This window comes from Polypterus senegalus, chromosome 14 (genome assembly GCF_016835505.1).
Source record: "Polypterus senegalus isolate Bchr_013 chromosome 14, ASM1683550v1, whole genome shotgun sequence".
In the NCBI taxonomy this organism is placed as follows: Eukaryota; Metazoa; Chordata; class Cladistia; order Polypteriformes; family Polypteridae; genus Polypterus; species Polypterus senegalus.
Window position 1 is genome coordinate 77,929,158 of NC_053167.1, and position 22,586 is coordinate 77,951,743.

The 22,586-nt window shown below is 38.2% G+C and overlaps 1 protein-coding gene across 1 annotated transcript in view; it reads left to right on the forward strand.

The window, feature by feature from the left end:
- The window catches only part of LOC120514410 (cytosolic phospholipase A2-like), an 88,935-nt gene that overhangs the window by 38,869 nt on the left and 27,480 nt on the right, over positions 1–22,586 (forward strand). Inside the window, exons 3-8 of the mRNA XM_039734768.1 lie at positions 10,760–10,841; positions 17,055–17,203; positions 18,045–18,164; positions 18,864–18,901; positions 19,794–19,938; positions 20,518–20,654. Coding sequence (XP_039590702.1) covers positions 10,760–10,841; positions 17,055–17,203; positions 18,045–18,164; positions 18,864–18,901; positions 19,794–19,938; positions 20,518–20,654 — 671 coding nt within the window. The remainder of the gene's footprint in view (positions 1–10,759; positions 10,842–17,054; positions 17,204–18,044; positions 18,165–18,863; positions 18,902–19,793; positions 19,939–20,517; positions 20,655–22,586) is intronic.

A 22,586-nucleotide genomic window follows, 5' to 3' on the forward strand; every position in this document is an offset into this window, starting at 1 on the left:
CAAGTCACTGCACCAAAAGAACTTCATAATTCCATTGAAGAGCACCGAGCTTCCAATGTATAAAATTTGAAGAAGAATGGCTAGACTGCTTGATGGGAGTTTGCAGTAAGGTACATAAATGCCTTTTACAATGTAAGCACAATGCCTGTGTGAAACAAATCCTGTTACTTCCAGAAGGACTGTTACTGCATTGGGCACTTGAGCAAGGCCCTTAGCCTGAAAATTGCTCCAGTGGCACTGTACAATGGCTGACCCTCTGCTTTGACCTTCAAAGGTCATGCGAAAAGACAGTTTCCCCTCGGGGATTAATAAAATATATATAAAAAAGCAAATATATAGAAGTGACTGTAACATTTTTATAGAATAAAGGAAGAATGAAATGAATTTGGATGCAGGTAAATCCTTAAGAAGATACATATTCATATTTCAGAAGTCTATAGTCCTGGATGATGGTCCTCAATCTGATAGGGCATTAGCCCCAATCATGCTTTTAAGATGACTGTAATGTCACAAAAATAAGGCATTACATGGCAAAGACATAAGTCCCATTACAAATTTGAGCTTGACACTCATCAACCATCCAGTGGCATGGGGAGGGATGGCTTCAGAGGCTTAAGCCCTTGATATATTGTGCCATTCTCCCGATCTTTCATTTATTTACCACCACCCCCCAACTTTTTGCATTTATTTCCCCACTGTTGAACCATCAAGAGGGCAAACCCCTGCCTCCAGCTTTTCACAACTATATATGTTTGTTAGTGAAAATCCCCAAGAGGGCATCTCCCTGTGGCTCTTTGATCTTATATTCGCGTATCTTTGCACTCTAAACTTGGAGGGGAACAGGTGGTTGTCTAAGCAGTTTAGAGAATTTTTTAAATGTGAATTAAAATCGCATTGTGAGGAGGAACAAGAGTCTGACAAAACACAGAGTACTGGCAATAACTGAGTTCCAATTCAAGCACCGATTACGATATGTTTTGAGGCTGAGTGAGAGTGTAACAGCTCAGAGAAGGATGTCCTTAAACCCCCATAAGGGGCTAAGGCCCTGATACCATCAAATCCTAGAAACATCCCTGCTCCCATGCAGCTTAGCAACTCTTGAGTTTGAAAATCTTTGTCAGTATCCGAGTATCCCCAACATGTGTTTGTCTACTATACTTATAAATTTAGTCTACATACTTGTTCTGTATGTCAAGTGAAGCTTTCTACCACTAGTGGCATCTTAACCATCAACTAACTTCCATCTGTGCCTTTTGTGTTCTAGTTGAAGACCCCAATTTAAAATAAATACTTGTGCCCTTCATGATTTAAACCACTTCTGTAATATCACCTATTAATCACCATTTGGGGTGACTTAAATCAAGATTACCTGACACCATGGAGTCTAATGAAATATTTTTTGCAGAAGTAGTTTGGGCTGCTTCTTTTTGCACTTTTTTATAATCTAGCTCTCTCTGGTACATATGCATCTAATTTTGGAAGCAACAAAAGCATTTGATAAGAGAGGTGCACATGGTATTATTTATCTGGATTTTCAGAAGGAATTTTATAAGATAGCACAAAAGTGATCAGAATTAAACAAGTGGGACTTCAGGGTAGGTGGGTTCAAAATTGGCTCAAACACAAGAAGCAAAGGGTTATGGTGAGGGAAATTTTTTTGCTGAATTAGGTGATGTTTAAAGTGGTGTTTCTACGAGATCTGTGCTGGGGCTACTACTATTTTTAATATACATAAATGATATGCACAAGAATATAATCAATAAATTGGTTAGGTTTGCAAATAATACCAAACTAAATGGAAGGAAAAAAGCGTAGAGTCAGCAAACTTTTTACAGAGGAACTTATATAATATACAGGCTTGTGCAGATTTGTGGCAGGTAAAATTGAATGTAAGTAATTGTAAAGTATTACACAAAGGAAATAAAAATGTTTGCTTTGAATACACAATGGGAGGTCTAAAAATTGAAAGTATGCCTTAAGACAAGGATTTAGAAATCGCAGTGGACTCATCGCTATCAGCATCAAGACAGAGTACAGGTGTGATCAAGAAAGCTAATAGGATGTTAGGTTATAGTTCACCATGGGTGGGGGTACAAGTCATGGGAGGTTATGCTTAAAATTACTAGTGAGGTCTCACCTGCAGTAAGCTGGTCAGTTTACTTCTCTTTATAACAAAAAGACATCGCAGCAACAGAGAAAGTATGGCAAAGAGCAACTAGGCTAATTCCGGGATTAAGAGGTATGAACTATGAGTAGAGATTAAAGGAGTTTACACAAAATGAGATTAAGAGGGTGCATGATTGAAGTGTCTGTGTAGCGTATGTTGTCAAGTTGCACACACGCCTTCCATTGCGTCTCCAGCTCTGACGCGAGGTTTTAGATGTTCCCCAAATCAAGGCGCTGCAGCTTTGAGGACAAATGTTGCATTTTTCGTTTGAAAGCATTAACTGAGCTAATCATATTGACCATGATTTTCTCTTTTCCTTGGCAGCTATAAATTAATCTCATTCAACATGTTGGTCAGATCGGAAAAAAAATGCCAAGTCTAATGGCCATTGATTTTAATTAAGTTGCTTGTATTCTGCGTGTTTAATGACAAGGAGAAACTCCTTTTTCTCCGGCCAGGGGTCTTGAAATCTAAGAAGGAATTTCTCCCTAGCCATCCGCCTCAACGAAGGCATCTTTTATCATCTCTCCAACTGGGCAGGACTTCTTATGCTTAACGATCGAGTGACTCACCCGGAATGATGCTTCGGTGTGTCTGCCTTTACTTTTGAATTCAGCCGAGAGAAAAATGACGGCTGTCCGATTAACTGTGATTTTAGTTCCCTCTCCTTTCTCTTTTTCAGATCGCTTTTTAGAAGGACATCAGTTTTGTAGTTTTTATGAACAGATTGAAAGTGCCTTTCCACATTTTTCTTCTTTGGAATAGCAATAATAGATTGACAGATCAGACAAGCGCACTTCGATTGTGACATTGTGAGAGAAAAAAAATCCTCTTCTAATTCCACATCCAGCCCAACAATTTTTTTTTAAAATCCCCATCGATATAAATTGGAAGATCACTTAGATAGCTGGAGTTTTGCAGTAGCTCGCGCATTTGATCGTGCATGCGGTATGACCAGTGTGTCAGAAGAAAAGAGATCTCAGACTGGCCGCCCTGTATGTCAATCAAGTGGCAAATGCCATAGGGAGGATATATGATAGACTAACATTTAAAAAAAATTTTTTTTGAATGCAACGCGATCTACCTGCACTACCTTTCTGATCTACTGGTCGATCACGATCGACGTATTGGGCACCCCTGATCTAGATGAACAGGGCAGACCAGCTTGTTGGCCTTACTGGCCTGTCTCCTTTCTTTCTTTCTGTCTTTCTTTCTTTCTTTTTTTCTTTCTTTCTTTCTTTCTTTCTTTCTTCCAACTTACGCTTACAAATTGGGAAACCAATGTTTGTATTGCAGTGCAACTACTTTATAGTCAGTGACAGGGACAGCAGAATAAAATGTAGTTATATCAGATGGAACTGCATCCATACAATACCCACACACACACACACCTGATCAGACACCATTACCATCTCAAGTAAAAACTGAGCATAATCTGTTCCTTACTCAAGTTGGCACTTTTGTTATGCTATGCTGGTAATATTCCAAGTAATACATCATTTGAAATCAGTAAAGACGGGAGAGCTGGAGGGAGCAACACTCACTAATATTTACGTTTTTATCTTGGTTGACCTCCCACTTCTCTATAAAATATGATAGTCATAGCTTTAGCATTTGAATGCTGAGATAAATCATTCAGCAAGTCAGACTCCCTTAACTGAGAAATATATGGTGTGAGCTGATGCAAGATGAAGCTGTGGAATATTCAAATGCACTGTGCACAAAATGTTACTCCTCGAGTTATAAACCAGCAAATTCTTCTTCAGTGTAATACCATATGTGCATTTGTTGACATGTTACATACAATACTATACAATACATATAATTCATGTTTATGGAATTAGTTTAACATTGGTATTTCAGTACGCTTAAATTCTTGGAAGTCTTGCATAACATTTTAGAGCTGCTTAATCCGTTTGAAGGTTGCGCTGGAGGGTTGAAATCTTTCCCAAAAAAAGAGATAATAACTTTTATTGAAGCTTGTTATAATACTGTTCAGTGTGTACATCTATGAATCATTGTGTAGTAAGAGTAAAGAACTCTTGTTATTAACCTGATGATATGGATGGGGTGTCATCAGTCTAGTCTTCTTACACCTTTTAAAAACCACCATTCATGAGTTAAGCATGCAGATTAATTCAAGTGAAAAGACTGCTGATGAAATGTGATGGCCCGGTGCATTTTCTGTTACGACACCTCAAGTATCTCTGTTTTTTTGGTCTGTAAGTGAGGATAGGATTAAATGTGAAAAATATTTCTAAACTGTGTAATGGAGCTCTTCCTTATACTGCAGGACTGAGTGTGGGGAGTACATGGAGGAGAGCTTGGTCTGGTATGCTGCCCATACTGGATAGCTGCCAATGAAAATAGAAATAAAAATATCAATAGAAATGGATAGGAGCATATAGGGAAAAGAAAGTACCTTATTATGTAGATATCCAGATTGAATAAAGTGAAGAAGTGAAAGGCTCCAGGTGTTTGTGTATTTAGATTCAGAGTCATGAATGAGCACCTTTACTGGGTGGTTAAAGTTTGTGCAAACACTTTTTAGCCAAAGTATTGTAGGTTCAAACCCCACCCTGGGCACAATTTGTGCAGCATTTCAACATTCTTCTTTACCCATATGGTTGAAATCACTTGGCTATTATGGTGTGGCCCAGTATGAGTGAAGTTGTGTGTGTATGTGATAGTGCCCTATAAGAAATTGGGTTGCTCTTGTTTTATTCTATTTGAAACCGGAAAAAATCTAATTCTCACTTAGAGGATCTGTGCAGAACTTTTTCAAAACCTAGCAGGATTTAATCAATAATATTTTGGATTAAGCTCTTAAAGCACTGAGGAAGCAGATTCTCTCCCAATTTCTTTTTGTTCTCCATTAAGCTTTATCCGCTTAATAAACTCATCAATTTACTTATTTTTACTAGCTTTAAGTTTTGTCAATGTCAATATATTTATATAGCACATTTAAAACAACATAGGAATGCTGTGGCCAAAGTGCTTTACAATAAAAGAAGAGAAAAAACATACAAATAACATAAATAGAAATAAAATAAATGAACATAAATAAAATACTGTAAATAATAAATAGAAGTAAGATTACATAATCACAATGAGGAAACCATCAGTATTACTGAAGGTCACAGAAAGCAAGTGAATAGAAATGAGTCTTTAATCTTGTTTTAAACAGTTCAATTGTAGACGACTCCTTTATGTGATGAGGTAAAGAGTTGCACAGGCGAGGAGCAGCAGCTGCAAACGCTCTGTCCCCTTTAGTTTTACACTTGGTACAAGGGACAACAAGAGACAACTGACCAGAAGATCTAAGCACTCTAGATGGCTGGTGTAAAGCACACAATTCAGATAAATAGGCAGGAGCAAGCCCATGTAAAGATTTAAAAACTAGCAATAAGATTTTAAAATCAATTTGAAAACTGACAGGCAGACAGTGTAAAGAAGCTAATATTGGAGAAATAGAATCAGATTTTCCTGCACCAACCAGAAAGCGAGCGGCAGCATTCTGGACCAACTGTAACCTGCGTATTAGGGATTTGCTAATCCCAGAATACAGTGAGTTGCAGTAATCAAGGCAAGAAAAGATAAAAGCATGCGTAGCTTTCTCAAGATCCCTAGAAGATAAAAAAAGGCTTGATCTTACCTAATAGACGAAGCTGAAAAAAAAACTCTTAACTGCAGAATTAATCTGTTTCTCAAAAGAGAGGTTACTATCAAAGATAACACCAAGAATGTGGACTTGAGCTTTTCAAAAGACAGAGAAAGAACCGAGAAGTCCAAGACCAATTTGGGCTTTAGCTGATGGACCCACTATAAGTACCTCCGTTTTATTTTGATTCAAATCAAGAAAATTATTAGCCATCCAGGATCTTAGTTCAAAAAGACAGTTGGGCAGTTGATTCATTTCAGAGTTGCAGATGGGAATATAAACCTGTTTACCCCGTTGGCCATGCTTTCTTTCTCAGGGGTGGAGGTTGATTTGTTTTCAATCCTATTTTTGTAAACATTGAGCTATTAGTATGGAATGATTACAATAAAATCAAGAAAATAAAAAAAAAAGAAATAGATTTTTGATCCTAATCCTCCTAGAACAGCCTTCATGTGACCTGTATTTGTTGATATTGGGTTGAATTCATCCAACCCTCGACTTTAACAAGGGCCCCAGTCCCTGAACTAGCCACACAGCCCCACGGCATGATGGAACCTCCACCAAATTTGATAGTAGGTAGCAGGTGTTTTTCTTGGAATGCGGTGTTCTTCTTCCGCCATACAAAGTGCTTTTTGCTATGACCAAATAACTCAATTGTTGTCTCATCAGTCCAAAGCACTTTGTTCCAAAATGAATCTGGCTTGTCTAAATGAGCATTTCCATACAACAAGTGATTTTGTTTGTGGCGTGAGTGCAGAAAGGGCTTCTTTCTCATCACCCTGCCATACAGATGTTCTTTGTGGAAATTGCGCTGAATTGTGGAATGATGTACAGATACACCATCTGCAGCAAGATGTTCTTGCAGGTCTTTGGAGGTGATCTGTGGGTTGTCTGTAACCATTCTCACAGTCCTGCGCATATACCGCTTCTGTGTTTTTCTTGGCCTGCCAGACCTGAGTTTAACAGCAACTGTGCCTGTGGCCTTCCATTTCCTGATTACATTCCTTACACTTGAAACTGACAGTTTAAACCTCTGAGATCGCTTTTTGTAGCCTTCCCCTAAACCATGATACTGAACAGTCTTTGTTTTCAGATCTTTTGAGAGTTGCTTTGAGGATCCCATGCTGTCTGTCACTCTTCAGAGGAGAGTCAAAGGGAAGCACAACTTGCAATTGACCACCTTAAATACCTTTTCTCATGATTGGACACACTTGTCTATGAAGTTCAATGCTTAACGAGCTAATCCAACCAATTTGGTGTTGCAAGTATTCAGTATTGAGCAGTTACATGCATTCAAATCAGAACAATTACAAGGGGACCCACATTTTTGCACAGCCAGTTTTTCACATTTGATTTTATTTCATACAACTAAATACTGCTTCACTAAAAATCTTTGTTTGGAAAACACCCCAGTACTCAGATGTTCCTAGGAAATGAAAGACTGTTATCTTTTTTGTTGAAAGTAGAGTCAGTTATTAAGCAGGCTGAGAGGGGTTCCCAAACTTTTTCATATGACTGTATATAGCATATTTTTTGGTTCAGATTGCTTACAACAGAATATTCAGGGCCTCTTTTGAGTGAATCTCCCTATAGTTTGGTAATTGGACAGTGAAAAAAAAATACTTTCAAGACTATAATTAAAGCTACAAATGTCTTTCAGTATCTGTCGTAAAGGGACACAGAACCAGCCAGGAACATTTCTAAAGCAGGTCCTATACAGTGTGTTGGTGCTTTTCTACTATACTTGATATACACTGTTGAAAACAACAAACTGATCAAATAAAACTTGACTTAATCTGACTTTTATCAGGTACAGCTTTGCAGAAGCCATTTGTGCACGAAATGTTATTACTTCCATTTTGTAACACAGGAGCCATGTGGCAATCCCTGTGATTAATCCATTCATTTTTTACTCCTGTGTTAGTAAACACATAGGAACTTCTGGGTAATCTCCACTCACCATTTAAATTCAGAGGACCACTTATGATAAAGGGGCTTCAAGGTACTCAATTGGACAAATTGCATCCAAGGTGGGTTGAGAAAATTAAACTACAACAACAACAACATTTATTTATATAGCATATTTTCATACAAACAATGTAGCTCAAAGTGCTTTACATGATGAAGAAAAAGAAAAAAGACAAAGTAAGAATTAAAATTAGGGAACATAAAATAAAAGTAAGGTCCAATGGCCAGGGAGGACAGAAAAAACAAAAAAACTCCAGACAACTGGAGAAAAAAATAAAATCTGCAAGGGCTCCAGGCCATGAGACCACCCAGCCCCCTCTAGGCATTCTACCTAACATAAATGACATCAATCAGTCCGCATGGTATTCAGGGTTCTCATGGAAGAACTTGATGATGACGGTCATTTGGACTTCTGGCCTTTAATCCATCAATGTAGGGACATCATGGTGCTTTAATTAGGTGGTGGTGGCGCAAGTCGCCACCCCATAAAACTGGAAAAAGAACAGAAGAGAAAGCAGGGGTTAGTACAAATTTTGGAGCCACCATGAATAATCATGATAATTAATTGAATATACAGAGCATCAGGATTTAACTAAGATGAAGCTATGAGAAAGCCATTTTAAAGTAATCTGTTTTCAGCAGTGTTTTAAAGTGCTCCACTGTATTAGCCTGGCAAATTCCTAATGGCAAGCTGTTCTAGATTTTAGGTGCATAACAGCACAAGGCCGCCTCACCAATTATTTTAAGTTTAGCTCTTGGAATTCTAAGTAGACACTTATTTGAAGATCTAAGGTTACGATTTGGAATATAAGGTGTCAGACATTCCGAAATATAAGATGGAGCGAGATTATTTAAGGCTTTGTAAAGCATAAGCAATATTTGAAAGTCAATTGTAAATGGCACAGGTAACCAACATAGTGACATCAAAACTGGGGTGATATGCTTGGATTTTCGTTTCTGAGTTAAGATTCTAGCAGCTGCATTCTGCACTAGTTGCAATCGATTGATGCCTTTTTTGGGTAGTCCTGAGCGGAGTGCATTACAGTAATCTAGCTGACTGAAAACAAAAGCGTAAACTAATTTTTCAGCATCTTGCAATGTTATAAGACGTCTAACTTTTGCTATATTTCCTAAGTGAAAAGATGCTGTCCTAGTAGTCTGATCAATATATGATTTAAAATTCAGGTCAGAGTCAGTAGTTACCCCTAAATTCTTGACTTCCATCTTGACTTTTAATCCTAATGCATCAAGTTTATTTCTAATAACCTCATTATATCCATTATTGACAATCACTAAAATTTCTGTTTTCTCTCTATTTAGTTTGAGAACTCATCCATTCGGAAACACAAGTGACACATTGTGTCAGTGAATCAAGAGTTTCGGGGTCGTCCAGGTGCTATTGATAAATACAGCCGTGTGTCATCGGCATAGCTGTGGTAGCTCACGTTATGCCCTGAGATAATCTGACCTAACGGAAGCAAGTAAATCGAAAAGAGCATCGAAAATCGAAAACTAATATGTTCCCTACTTCCAAAAACACTCTGCCTTCTTCAAGGTGCCAACCAATATATTCTGTGGATAGACACCTGAACGTGCACTTGGCTCCCATTGTTTATCTCATAAAATTAGAAAACCGCCATCAACCATTTATTAGGCTGTATTTGATTCTGATCATAGCCAATGAATGGGGGCACCACTAGTACACCTTTGTAATACTTTACAGATAAAAATGGAGATCAATATAAAAAAACAGTAATGGTGCACTGCACAGTAACGTGCAGTGAATACACTTGACTTGAACATTCCTATTTTTCATCCTCTTTCTCTGTACGTTTAGCATTTGTTTGCTCAGAGGGTGATGTGCTTGCTGCTTCCTGAGTAGCCCTTGTTTTCTCCACCCTAACAGCCCGTTTCTTCTCTTCTTTCATTGGCATCTTTTCACATTAAAATTGATTAAGTCAGTTTTGTGTTGCAATTGATTAGTCCGTTTACCTTAATTTTTCACTTAAGGTGGAACTTAAGTCTTCAAGCTGCCTCAAGAATGATTTTAGATATGACGAGGTAGGGGAAGTAACGGCGAAGGTAGTAGGGAATTAGAATGGTGCCCGTACAAATGCGCTGCATGACCACCCTGCTGGCCACTGCCAAAAGTTGATTCTAAAATAAAATAAAATAAAAATAAAAAGAGGAATAACCTAGACATAACATAGTATATGTGTACCAAATTTCAGGTCAATAGTTCAAGCTACAGGTGATTTAAAATCCTGGACTGACAAACGGACAGCCACGGTAGCATATTACATAAGAAGATATGTTTTCCTTATTTTTTTTCTGACCATAGCTAGATATAGTTGACATAGCTAAAATGCTGTTCTTTTTGTTTATTATCAATAACATGGAATGAAGATTGGGGGTAAAAAGACCACTAAAATTTTTTATCCTAGAGCTCCTGAGATGTGAACACTCATTCGTTGTCTTTAGATTTCAGATGTTCCCCACAACACCATTGGTGCAGTAAATGAAACACTACTGCAGATTACTTGAGGAACATGGCAAGAATTTAGTATGTGGTCATTTGTGAAAAATAACATAATCAGAAATACCAGAACAGAATTCAGGAAGGAAAGACTGACAACTGAAAAAAAGGAAATGCCAGAGTGCTAAGTGGAAGTGGAGTGCTGTATATATACACTGTTTTAATAATTCTGTCATCATTCATTAATTTTACACATTAGCAGAATTGTTTTTCCATAACTTCAGATCCTGACATTAGATGGAAAAATTTTCAAGTAACATTATAAAAAATCCTGCATGATTCATGTATAAGCCATTTTCAATATTCTATTCATTGAAGTTGGAAAACAATTAGATTTTTTTAGATTAGGGTATAACTAAAGATTAGTCCTTTTATGGGACTTTTATTGATTTACAGTACTTGTGATGTTTGTTTCTGTTCAATCTAGGTAGAACACCAGTACTCTCACAAATTCCGAGTGAAGGTGGTACGAGCGCAGAATGTCACGAAAGGAGCAATCGGTGATTTGCGTAAGTGATTTCTTATAATATATTACTCTGAGAAGGAATGCATCTTTTTTCATTATTTCCCTCAGATCCTATTTCATTCAATAAATGTCAACGATGTTGAAATATGTTGTTTTATGCTCATTTTTCCACATTTATCTTCTTAAAGGTTAAAATAGTTCATTGCACACCTGTGATCCACAATTAGAACCAGGGAGTACAACTAATGTTTCTTTTTATTGGCTTTTACTGTGTTACATTGACGTCAATTGATGAATGGTTTTAGAAGTATTGTAAAGAAAGATGGGCTGTAAAGTCACCTCACAACTCACTGGATTTATTTAATGGCCCCATAATACTTTTTTTTATCTCTCTCTAACTATTTTTATTCCTGCCTTTAATAAATACAAATTTTTTCACATTTCATTCTGTTTTACAGTAATTCTACCTACTACCTACAATTTGTCTCACTCAGTAAACCGCATCCATTCATAATCAAACCCTTTCAATCCAATTCAAGGTCCTGGGGTCCAGGTCCTGTCCAGGTAGCACTGGATGCAATGCAGACAACACCCTTGAACTTGGCAGCAGCCCATTGCAGGGCTCAGTCATGTCCTCACCCACGCTTACACATATGAGGTCTAATCAGGGTGTCTAGTTAACCTAACTAGTGCAGCTTCAGGATGTGTGATAATTTGGTATAATAATTGTGATTGTTGTCCAAGCAGAATTAACACCTGTAGGAAATATTATGTATACACTATACTGCACGTGCTTGTGATGAGTGGTCCGTGGCGCAGCACCGATTTTAATAAACAAATAATTGGACTTGCTCGTGCTGGGGATTGGAGTAGGTACAAGTGAGTGTCTGAGAAGATGGATCATCTCCGGGTTGGAGCGAGAAAGTCTGATTGCCTCATTATCAGCCCAGGGAGGCAATCCGGCGATTACACATGCAACTGCTCCCCATCATATAAAAGGAGAGCACGAGGGAGAAATGAGAGAGATCGAAAGGAAAAACAGATAAAAGGATGGAGGTTACTGTGAGGAGAACAGAGCCAGGAGTAGGAGTGAATTGATGTAAGAGAGAAGCAGGCGGACAGGAATGGAACCCCAGGGACGAGCATGTGTGGTCAGCGCTCAGGAAGGGGGCGTGGGGATCCCTCGTGTTGAGCAACTAGGGAGCAGGAGTGATCATTAAGATCAGGAGTGTCCTCTCCCCGGGTGGAGCCAGCGATTGGCAGGCATGGGAGGACAGTGTGCAGTTAACTGGGTGGAGCCATGATCGGAAGCTGTGGGCATGGAGCAGAGCAGGGTCTGGTGGCTCCCCATGGAATGCCATGGATGGATCGGGTGGCGGGGACACGGGCCAGGATTGAAGGGTGTCTGCACCTGTTGGATGACATCTCTCCATGCTGCAAGGTCCGAGTAGGATAAGCCTGAGAGGCATCTGTTTTTAAAGAGAGGCACCGGAGACTCTCATTTTTTCTGTGGCTATCCATCAGACTCTTCACAGAACAATGTGCAGCACCATGTTCTTTGCTGTGGATGTTTTCGAATAGATTAGCACATGTTCTGGCTTCCCAGATGCATGACTGAACCTATAAAGCGCTTTTAATGTGCTGTAGTCTGTACCTTCAGGACGGCAGTACAGAAAGTAACAAGAGTTGTATGTAGGAAAACTGAATAATAGAGATGCTGTTCTTAATTTGCATGTAACATATCCAAGCAAAACTGACCACAAGATCAGAAATGAACCCAGGATGGAACCGCAGTCCTCCATAGGGCACACACCTGCACAAACACATACCAGATCCATTCAGAGACATCATTTAAGCCCACAACCTAGAAAATGTAGTACCAAATGCATTTGGTAAATAAATGTGGAATACAAATAGAGTACTGAGAGAAATCCGGATCAAAACACAAGGTGAACATGTAACCCCTTCACTGTCAGTGACCACACATGAAATCAAACTAATCGTGATACAGTAATCTTGAGCATTGTGTCGCCTTGCTGTCTTTAACAACACAATCCTGCATTTGTTAAACGACATGAAAGAAAGTAGCACACCAGTATTAGTATAAAATGCACCATGGGTTTCAGTTGCTCACATCTTTGACTTAGTCAGGGTCTGTAGTGTGCCACATTGATGAAAACCAACTCTGAGAAATGTTGAGTAAGTGACATTTAGTTTATCTATAATCTTTGCATTTCTCTGGTAACCTTTATGAAACTGTCTTTAGCTTTATCTACAAGTGTTTTTTTTATTCTGAGTTTCAGGTTTCCTTTTTTTCTCACCAGCCTTAAAAAAAAAAAAATATATGTATTGTTATACACATGTGCATGGGAGGCAGCTAAAAGGCTTGAATGAGGGTAATTCTGAGCCAGAGTCGGAAAGGGGGACGATGAAGCTTGCTGGAGGGAGAGTAGAGGAGAAAGACAAAGAAAAGAGAAGGAAAAGCATGGTGTTGTGCTGGGGATTGTGTGTTATACTTGTGGGGAACACAAGGGAAAAAGAAAATAAAAACTGCTTGTGTGCTTTGATCCTGTGTCCTGCATCTGTCTGTGTCAGGGCTGGCTTTTACATCTGGTGCAGTTGTTGCCCTACTTCTGGCAGCACTTCCAGGTGTGGTGGAAGAACCGCTGTTACGGGCTCAGGAACAGCTGCAGCTGCATTCCATCTCCCATGAAGCCCTGTGGGAGTCCGAGGTACGCTGCCACCCAGGGAGGCTGCCATCTAGTGTTTCGGGGGAGGCAGTGTTCTGTCCACACTGACTCCCCAGGTCCCTCCATAGCAGAGGTGTCCCCAGCAATCTATGACTATATATTATAATTATATATATAAAATTATTCATGTAGAACAAAAGCAGGCTAACTGACTTTCTGAGGATTGCACAGGTACTGAATGATAAGTTAATGATTTGAAGTCCAGCATCCGCTAGATTGCATGGCCAATATAGAATATCATAATTATGTTTAAGGAAAAATAATTCCATTTAAAGATTTTTGTAATTCATCTTCTTAAGTGTCGATACTTTAGCTTATATCCCAAGGCAGTTGTTGGGTTTGGTTTGGTAAATCTATATAATTGAATTACTCTAAATGTAATTTACTTTTTGAGAGTTACAGTAATTAGGTAATTGGTCTGCACATAATACCAATAAGGAGGTTTTACTCATTTGCCTATTTTTTATGATATTCTGCATGTTTCTAACGTCATAAATACTTTTAATTGACTTCATGACTCAAAATTAACAGACATGAAGTTGAAGCAATAGCATCTAGTTTAACAAGCTGATCCAGTATTAAATCTCCAGATTTTAACAGCCCAATGACAGGGCTAGGACTAGGGCCCAGTGCCATAAGCTGCCAATTCAGCGCCCACCACTGATTCACTGTGTTGCCATTCTCCAGTATCCATGTATCTGAACAACTGTGCTGTGGCACTGAACTTGAAAATCGCAGTGGTGTCACAGCAGAACAGGCACGATATAAAATAAAGTGGTGCAGCAATCAGGAATCTACAAGAAATAGGACATTTGCAACCCAACTATAATTTCTTTTAGATTGTTGAATTAAATCTGCCTTTCCTATAGACAGTGCTTTGGACTTTAAACTTGCCTACACTGTATCTGTTATATTTGTAAGAATGTAAAGATGTGTATTGACTTGATTTTTTTTTTATATATACGGACACCTAGTCTTTATCTAGAGCTTGTTTTGATTTTTATAGGTAACCTTTCAATGACTAAAGAGCATTGCTTTTAAATTCTTCTGACACTGATATGTTATTATGTGTCCCTTGTAGTATCAGAGCCCCCCTATTATGCCATTGCAGTTTTAATTTTGGTTTGGTTGTAATTGGTTCTGTATTTTTTCTGGAAAGTATAATACAACAGGAATTAATAAAATGTAAATGTCATGAGTTCATTTCTGTTCCCATTACAGTCATCCATTCCACTTAACCAGATCATGGTCAGGGTGAGCCAGAGCGGACATCCGTGTAGTGCACAGTAAGATGATGAGGTAGCCCATTACAGCGCATGCTTACTGTACTCACACACGCTCTCTAATTCACACCACGCTAGTTTGGAGTCGCCAGTGGACCTTAGCACCTTTTATTTTGGATGTGTGTTGGAAAACCACAGCAACAACAGAAGAACCCTCACAGAAACGACAGGAATGTACAGAATAAAAACAAAACATTAGCTATTCAGAGAGAATTTCATCCTAGGATTGAGCAACTGTGTGGTAGTAGTGCTAATCACTGTACTGCAGTGCCTCCCCTTTCTATTCCTGAAAGCTATAAAAGGGAATTAAATTTTATAGGTGTAGAAATCAATGTGGTTGACTGATGTCTTAAGGTTTTTGCTTGCTTCTGTTTTTCATCAGTTCTATTACTAACACACATTGTCATTCTGCTTCAAACCTGTGAAGGTTCATTATTTTTAAATTTCACATTGTACATACTCAAAAGTTATTAGACACTATTCATTTGTTTTCTATCTGTAGTTCCTGGGAGTATGCAGAGCACAGTGACGTTTTTACTTGCATGTGCAAACCAGCCTATACAGTAGTCCTTCTGTGTGACATGGAGTAACTTTATGTCCTGTCTTCTGAATTCCTGAAAAGATTTGGTTTTAGGAATCGGTGCTAAGCTGCCTTCTTGTGTCTCTCTTAATTCTTTCCTTATGCACTCAGGTATTCTCAGGGCTTTAGTGTGCTGCCATTTTCCCCAAAACATCCCACATCTCCTCCTTACTATTTTTTTCCTTTCAGCATGCAGATTTCAGCACAGATCTTCAAATACATCGCTGCCATCTCATCATGGATGAATGAACATCATCAGAAATTAAGCCCATGCCTGGGTATCTTGCAATTACCTTCCCTTTTTTATCCACAGTTCTTTCTTGAAGCATTTATCTTGAAAGTGAATCACTTTTACCTTGGTTTGCTTTTAGGTGATTCCTTTTCTTTTAATCATCATTTTGTTCACTGACCCCCATCCTATTGCTTCTGTCTTGCTTTGATGTCCAAAAGGCAGAACCCTTCCTCGTAATTAATATCACTCATCTTCTAGATCACGCTCTTGTTATCTCAAAACTGGACTGCTGTGGCTCAAAGCTGGCCAGAATTTCACTAAATGCTATCCACTCTCTCCAACTCATCCAGAATCCTGTGACCCAACGTGTGTGTTTTGTTCCTTGACTCGCCATCACCACTCCTCTAGCTTGTTCCCAGCATTGCCTTCCAGCTGCTGCTAGGAAGCAGTCTGGGCCTACCACCATTGTATGGCCTCACTGTGCAGTCCCTCCAGTCTCTAATCACTCTTGGACTTTACCTGCCTACTGATTTTCGCTGCCAGGCAAGCTAAAAATGCACAGTTTTTTAATTGTTAATCCCAACTATGCAATGAACTTCCCATAACTGTCTGAATTAAACTTCACACCCATTGATGTTGAGGTACTGCTTAAAGACAAGGCTCTTCACAGATCATAGTAGGATGGTTTAAGCTTTCTTGAAGCCATGCCGACTTTAATGTCCTTCCTCTACCCATGGTTTTGTTCTAATATTTATCTCCTTGTGGACCAGGGGCTAAATTATGTTCTAAGTTTCTAAACTTTGTACCTTCTTTCTATACAGTCAAATATATATATTATTTATGTTTATATTTTTTCCAAATTGGGAAAAGGTGTATGTTAAATACAATAATATCTTTAAGTGGGTTTACATAATATTTTGGTTGATTTTTAGTGATTATGAGATGCTTCGTGTTCTCCATTGCTTTCCTGTCCAGTGTATCTTTACACTAAATGCTGAAAACCGCCATCACCAGCAAACACCTCTGATTTAGGAGTCTGTAGTTCTTAAAACAGCATTGTATTATTTTTTATTGAATCATCTTACTTTTAAGTTTGGGTAGCAGTGGTAAATGTTGTTGACACATATATCCACTAACACGGGTTCTGCTTCCAGGTCCATCAGTGTCAGTGTGGAGTTTGTATATTCTCACTTTTTCTCTGTGGTGTTTTACAAGTAATTTGTTTTCTTCTTGCATGCCAAAGACTCCCCTATGAGATTGTGCCAAAGTGTGCACCCTACAATGGACTAGCTACTGCCTTGGTCCCAGTACAACTGAGACAGGATCTAGCACCCCTTGGAAATGAGGCAGTACAGGGAATTGAAAGATGGATTCCTTTAAACTATGTCTTGGTTATCTTTTGTTGTTGCAGTTGATACTCCAGACCCCTATGTGGAGCTGTTTATCTCATCAGCTCCAGAAAGCCGGAAGAGGACACGGCACATTAACAATGATGTTAATCCACAATGGAATGAAACCTTTGAATTCATACTCGATCCTAACCAGGAGAATATCCTAGAGGTAATTCCTACTCACTACTAAATTTCTTTGTAGTCTGTGAAGGAAATTAATGTCATGTGAAGTTAAGTAGCTTCTGGTATCAGCTATTGGTAACAATACACATAAAAGTGTAGATCTTGAATGTGATGAACAAATTATTTTCACAAAGAATGAACCGCTTTCCCTCGGTTGCTCTAAAGCCTTATACTGTTTCACTTTCTTTATGTTGCTGTGCAGGAAAAATATAGTAAACTGCAAACTAGCGTGCAAAAAGCCACTTCCATTTTCACTCTCACCTTTAAGTTTGTCTGTCTCAAGGGTAGAGATGAATATGGTTCAACTTACATTGCTTTGTACTGTTCGAAGATTTTCCCACATTTAAGGAAATTTAATTTAGGATTTAAAACTGTAACACTTACGGTATGGTGATAGAGGGAGAGAGAGAAGAAGATAAGTATGTTATTAATCCATTTTTAAAAATATGAGCAAAATATAAAAGAGTAGGTGCAGTGTGTCATCAGCACCCAGGTACAAAGTATTTCCATGAATTAAAAAGCCTGTTATAACATTTTTCTGCCACATGTCCAATATCTTGGCTATAAATCTGTATTCTTTTTATTGTTTTCTATTGTATTCTTGTTTATACAATTCATGAAAATTTATTTTGAATTTGGTAGGCCCATCTTATGACTCATACAAATACTGTTTCAGCATAGCGCTGCATATCTTACTGTACTTATCAGTTCCACTGCATTAATTCAGAGTGAACATCGAGGAGATACAAATGTAAAATAGTTATTCTTATACAATATGCTATGATATATAGAAAGAAAGAAAAAATATTGAAACTTTTATTTTCCAGATTACACTAATGGATGCTAACTACGTTATGGATGAGACCCTTGGTAATGCTACATTTCCTGTTTCCTGTGCAAATATTGATGTAGGACAAACAAAAGAAGTAGCATTTTCAATTGGTAAGGTGAGTGTTTTCAGCAATACATTTCTCAGCAGCAGTAAAGCCAAGATGGATTATATTTACACAACATACATGACCAACGAAAGTATAATATTTAGAACTAGTTACCTCAGTCTGCGTACCTCTGACCTCCACCACTACTGTGAACTCAATCAGCAAACCACCATCATCAGTATCAGTTGAACTTTTGTCAAGCAGATATGGCACTTGATTGGGTGTGCGCAAGGCCGAATGAAGACCCTCACAGTTCCCTGCTTGATTTAATGAGCAAAGCTCCCTAGTAGAGAGCTGATCTCACTATTAACAACTTGCATACAGACACTCCCCCTGCTCTTTCATGCAGCATAGTTGTCCCCACTCTTGTAACGGACACTCGATCTTTTCATCAATCTCCCCTTTGGTGTTGCATCAAGCGGATGTTGATTTTGACATGCAGACTGTCAACCGTTTCATTGAGCGTTGGGCCGGGGTTGAAGTAGGGTGAAAAGAATGTGCACCCAGAATGCCCTGGTGGTAAATCCACCCTGGATACTGTGCTCTTCATGTTAACTATTTCTTTTGCAGTGAGAGTCGGTGCTAGAATAAAATAGTGTGTACTGTATATATAGTGTATACATGTAAATAATGTATTGGTGGTGTAATTTTGTGGGCATTAAATATTAAAACAGTTTTAGTCAAATAGTAATGTTTCTTTCATTACAGGTGACCAAAGTATTCATGGAATTATTCCTTGAAGTTTGGTATGTATATACTAATATTATGCATCTACTAATTCTGCAGTTCCCAACTCAGTCCTGGGGGCCAACTTTGGCTGCGGGTTTTTGTTCCAACCAACGTGTTTTTAACCGGACTCCTAGCCTAATTAAGTGAGCTGTTATTTCCCAGTTTCTGTGTTCGGTGCCAATGAAGAAATTATAAAACTAGGTTTGGTAAAGTTTTATTAAAATATACTAAGTTATATGCAGATGATGTATTGTTTTTTCTTTTGAACAACATTTTCATCTGATATGTTTTCTGCTTTCCAGCTGTTCTGGTCTAATCCATCAGTTACTAATTAGCTTGTGGCTGCAGCCTTCCATTATTCAGTGTTGTTTGCTGAGGAGTCTGCTCTGCTTGTTTTTATTTGTCAGTGGTAGGATACAATGAGGGGCGCAAACTACACAAAAAAGGGCAAAATTAAAAAGAAAATAACAAAAGACAGTTGGGAATTTAACGCTAGAGCAAAAACAGAAATATTTGTAAATCTCCGATAAATGCAAAAACCACAATGCCATTCTTTTCTGAATGCAGAAAACCAGGAGAAAAGAAAACCAGCTAATTAAACGAAATCAATTATCATCACTGATTGTGATTCTGGTTGGAACAAAAACCGGCAGCTCCAGGACCAAGTTTGGGAGCAACTGGTTTTGATATTTTAACAAGAAATTTAGAGTAATTACATTGTTCTCCACTAAACTGTACATAAAGAAGTTTAACAGTAAACCAATACTGTGTGTATATAACATTTATGCATTTCCCCTAAAGTTTATACTATAACTTAAAAGCAGTCGTAAGTACTAGTTAATATGCTCTTATTAGTAGAGATAGACAATTCTTAGCGTTTACTGATTTTAATGTTTTGTTTATGTAAAGCTCATCAACAGACCTACGATTCAGTATGGCGCTATGTGACAAGGAGAAGGCTTTCAGGCAAAAACGTAGAGAACGTGTAATGCTGGGAATAAAAAGTCTTTTAAAAATGGAGAAGGGACGCTGTCTGCCTACATCACATCGGGATGTAAGTTGCAATCTTTAAAATTATTGAAAATCATTTATTATACAATTTATAAACTTTTTAAATGTAAATATCAAAATAGTTTGCTTTAGATATTGAGCTTTTTAATGGTAGACACTATTTTCCTTGTAGGATAATAATTTGCAAGCCGCAGTCTTATAAAGAGAATAAGGATGATGTATATGACTTTTAGATGGTGGATCTGGGGGAAAGGGAGCTTGCTTTAGGATTATTTTAAAAAGACTTCTGAATTTGGAATGTTAATTAATTAGAATATCATTATATATTTATCTTCTACTATTTAATAAAATGCAACTCTGTGTGTGTGTGTGTGTGTGTGTGCATGTGGTCCATCCGTGCAATCTAATTGGTCAGTTTGGCTTTGCTGGCTCAGTGGTAGGACTGATCACATGATATGTTATTCATGTGAAGTTTAATTCCTGACTGTGGCAATTGTGTTTTTTTTTTATTAACAAAATGGAGCATTTCAATGACAACAAAGCAAATCAAATAGTGAGTGATGGATTGCTAAATACTAATGAGGTGTTAATGTTTTATTTATTTATTTGTTGTGTTGTGCAGGTGCCAGTGATTGCTGTACTTGGGTCAGGGGGTGGATTTCGAGCCATGGTGGGATTCTCTGGAGTTATGAAGGCATTATATGAGTCTGGTGTCCTTGACTGTGTCACATATGTTGCTGGTTTGTCAGGGTCTACGTGGTAAGTACTGGAGATGCTTACTGTACAAACAATAGAACATAACACAAACTTTGTAAGATACCACAATTTGTAAATGTTAGTAGAGGACCTTATAATAGTAAAAGATGGCGTATGTGACATACTTAAGACTGGGCAGGTGTCCCATATCAAAGTCTGCTCAACAATAGAACTGCTTACCTGTTCTTTACTCTGAGTGTAATCAGATGATGAACAAAGTAGAATGGCCCATGTAGTGGACCAGGTTGCTCCTGTGTTGGTCAAAGCTTGCATATTGGTAAAGAGAACAAAAGCAGCCAGAAGCATCCACCTGGAGAGATTAGTAGTTCTTGGAGAAGAGTAGACTCCTGTGGTCTAGCACAGCATCAGTGCAGAAATGTCAGACTGTGCAAAATAATGTGTTTGCATAATGTGATTTGCTAGACATTATACCTGTTATTGTATATAACATTTTGTATTAAAACATCCATCCATCCATTATCCAACCCGCTATATCCTAATTACAGGGTCATGGGGGTCTGCTGAAGCCAATCCCAGCCAACACAGGGCGCAAGGCAGGAAACAAACCCCGGGCAGGGTGCCAGCCCACCACATGTATTAAAACAATACCTCTCTAATATTCATTTCTTGTTTTTTTTGATGATTTATTATTTTATGTCGATCTGTCTGTGTTTGACATGCATAACTAGATAGTGGACAGCTGAAGTATCCACATTTTTAGGAATGTTACTTTCCTTAATCTTTCTGTAATCCTTACAAGCAAATCATTGTGTTAGTTGATTGTGTACCAGCAGGCATCCGTGTAGTCCAAAAGAAAAGCAATCCGCACATCTCCCAGTAGATTACATTCCAGTTTCCTCATTGCCAGACACCATTAATATCTCTGTGGCATTTCTCTAATTTGAGTGAATTTTCAGCCATCACAAACCACTGGTTGTGGTATTAAGGATTCATGAGAATGAAGTACCCTATTGAAGTAAATATTTGAATAGTCTAATTGGTTATCATACTGTACTAAGTCAGAATTAGATACACGTCATCATTTGGAAAATCACATCAACTGAATTTTCTGGCAGGTCCTTTCTCATTTCTCAACGTACAACCCATGATAAGAAATTCAGTTGATAGGGCTTTATCACTGTAACAACAGACCTCAGAATATTTTTTAGAAATGATTTTTCTGTAATTTGAAGAAAACATTCTTCGAAGAGATGTGCAGTTTCCAAGTCTATTGGAATTTCACAAGAATTGGTAAGGCAACTCAGACATTTAAAGGTTTATCAGTTGTTAATGCTGATATACTGCTATTGTAATACAGAGCAAAAAATCCAAAGAATGATAATGTTAATCTTTCATCTTATGGTTACTTCTTCAGACATTTTAATGTGTCATGTTCTCATGAAACAATGAGTGTGTTTTGATAGAGGGGGGAATATAAATGTTACCAAATCCTGGTGCCAAACATATTCTTGCGGGTCAGATAAGTTGATTTATCAATAAAGTCAAGAAAAGTATGAAATGACTATAATTGCTTTATAAATGTTTTCATATATCAGGGCAGGGGTTAAAACAGATTAATCATGGACAAACTCAGTAAAAGATGTAAATACAATGGGGCTTCATTGTGCCCCACACTACAGGCACAGTATCACTCAACACATTCCTGGGTTCAAATAAGGGATTTTACTTGTAACCAAAACATTTCTTTTGAATGCAGCCCAATTACACAATTATACAACACAAGATTATTTTCCCTCTTCCTCCAATTGAGTGTCCTCCAAGTGAGACCTGGGAATGCTTCCGTGTCACTGCACTGCATGTTGGAAGCACTTCTGGGTCATGTGGAAGCCAATATTGTCTTCCCACAGTGGCATCCAAAGACCCTGACAGGGCTGCACTTCCACGCTGCAACTCCACATTCACTCAGTCCATTCA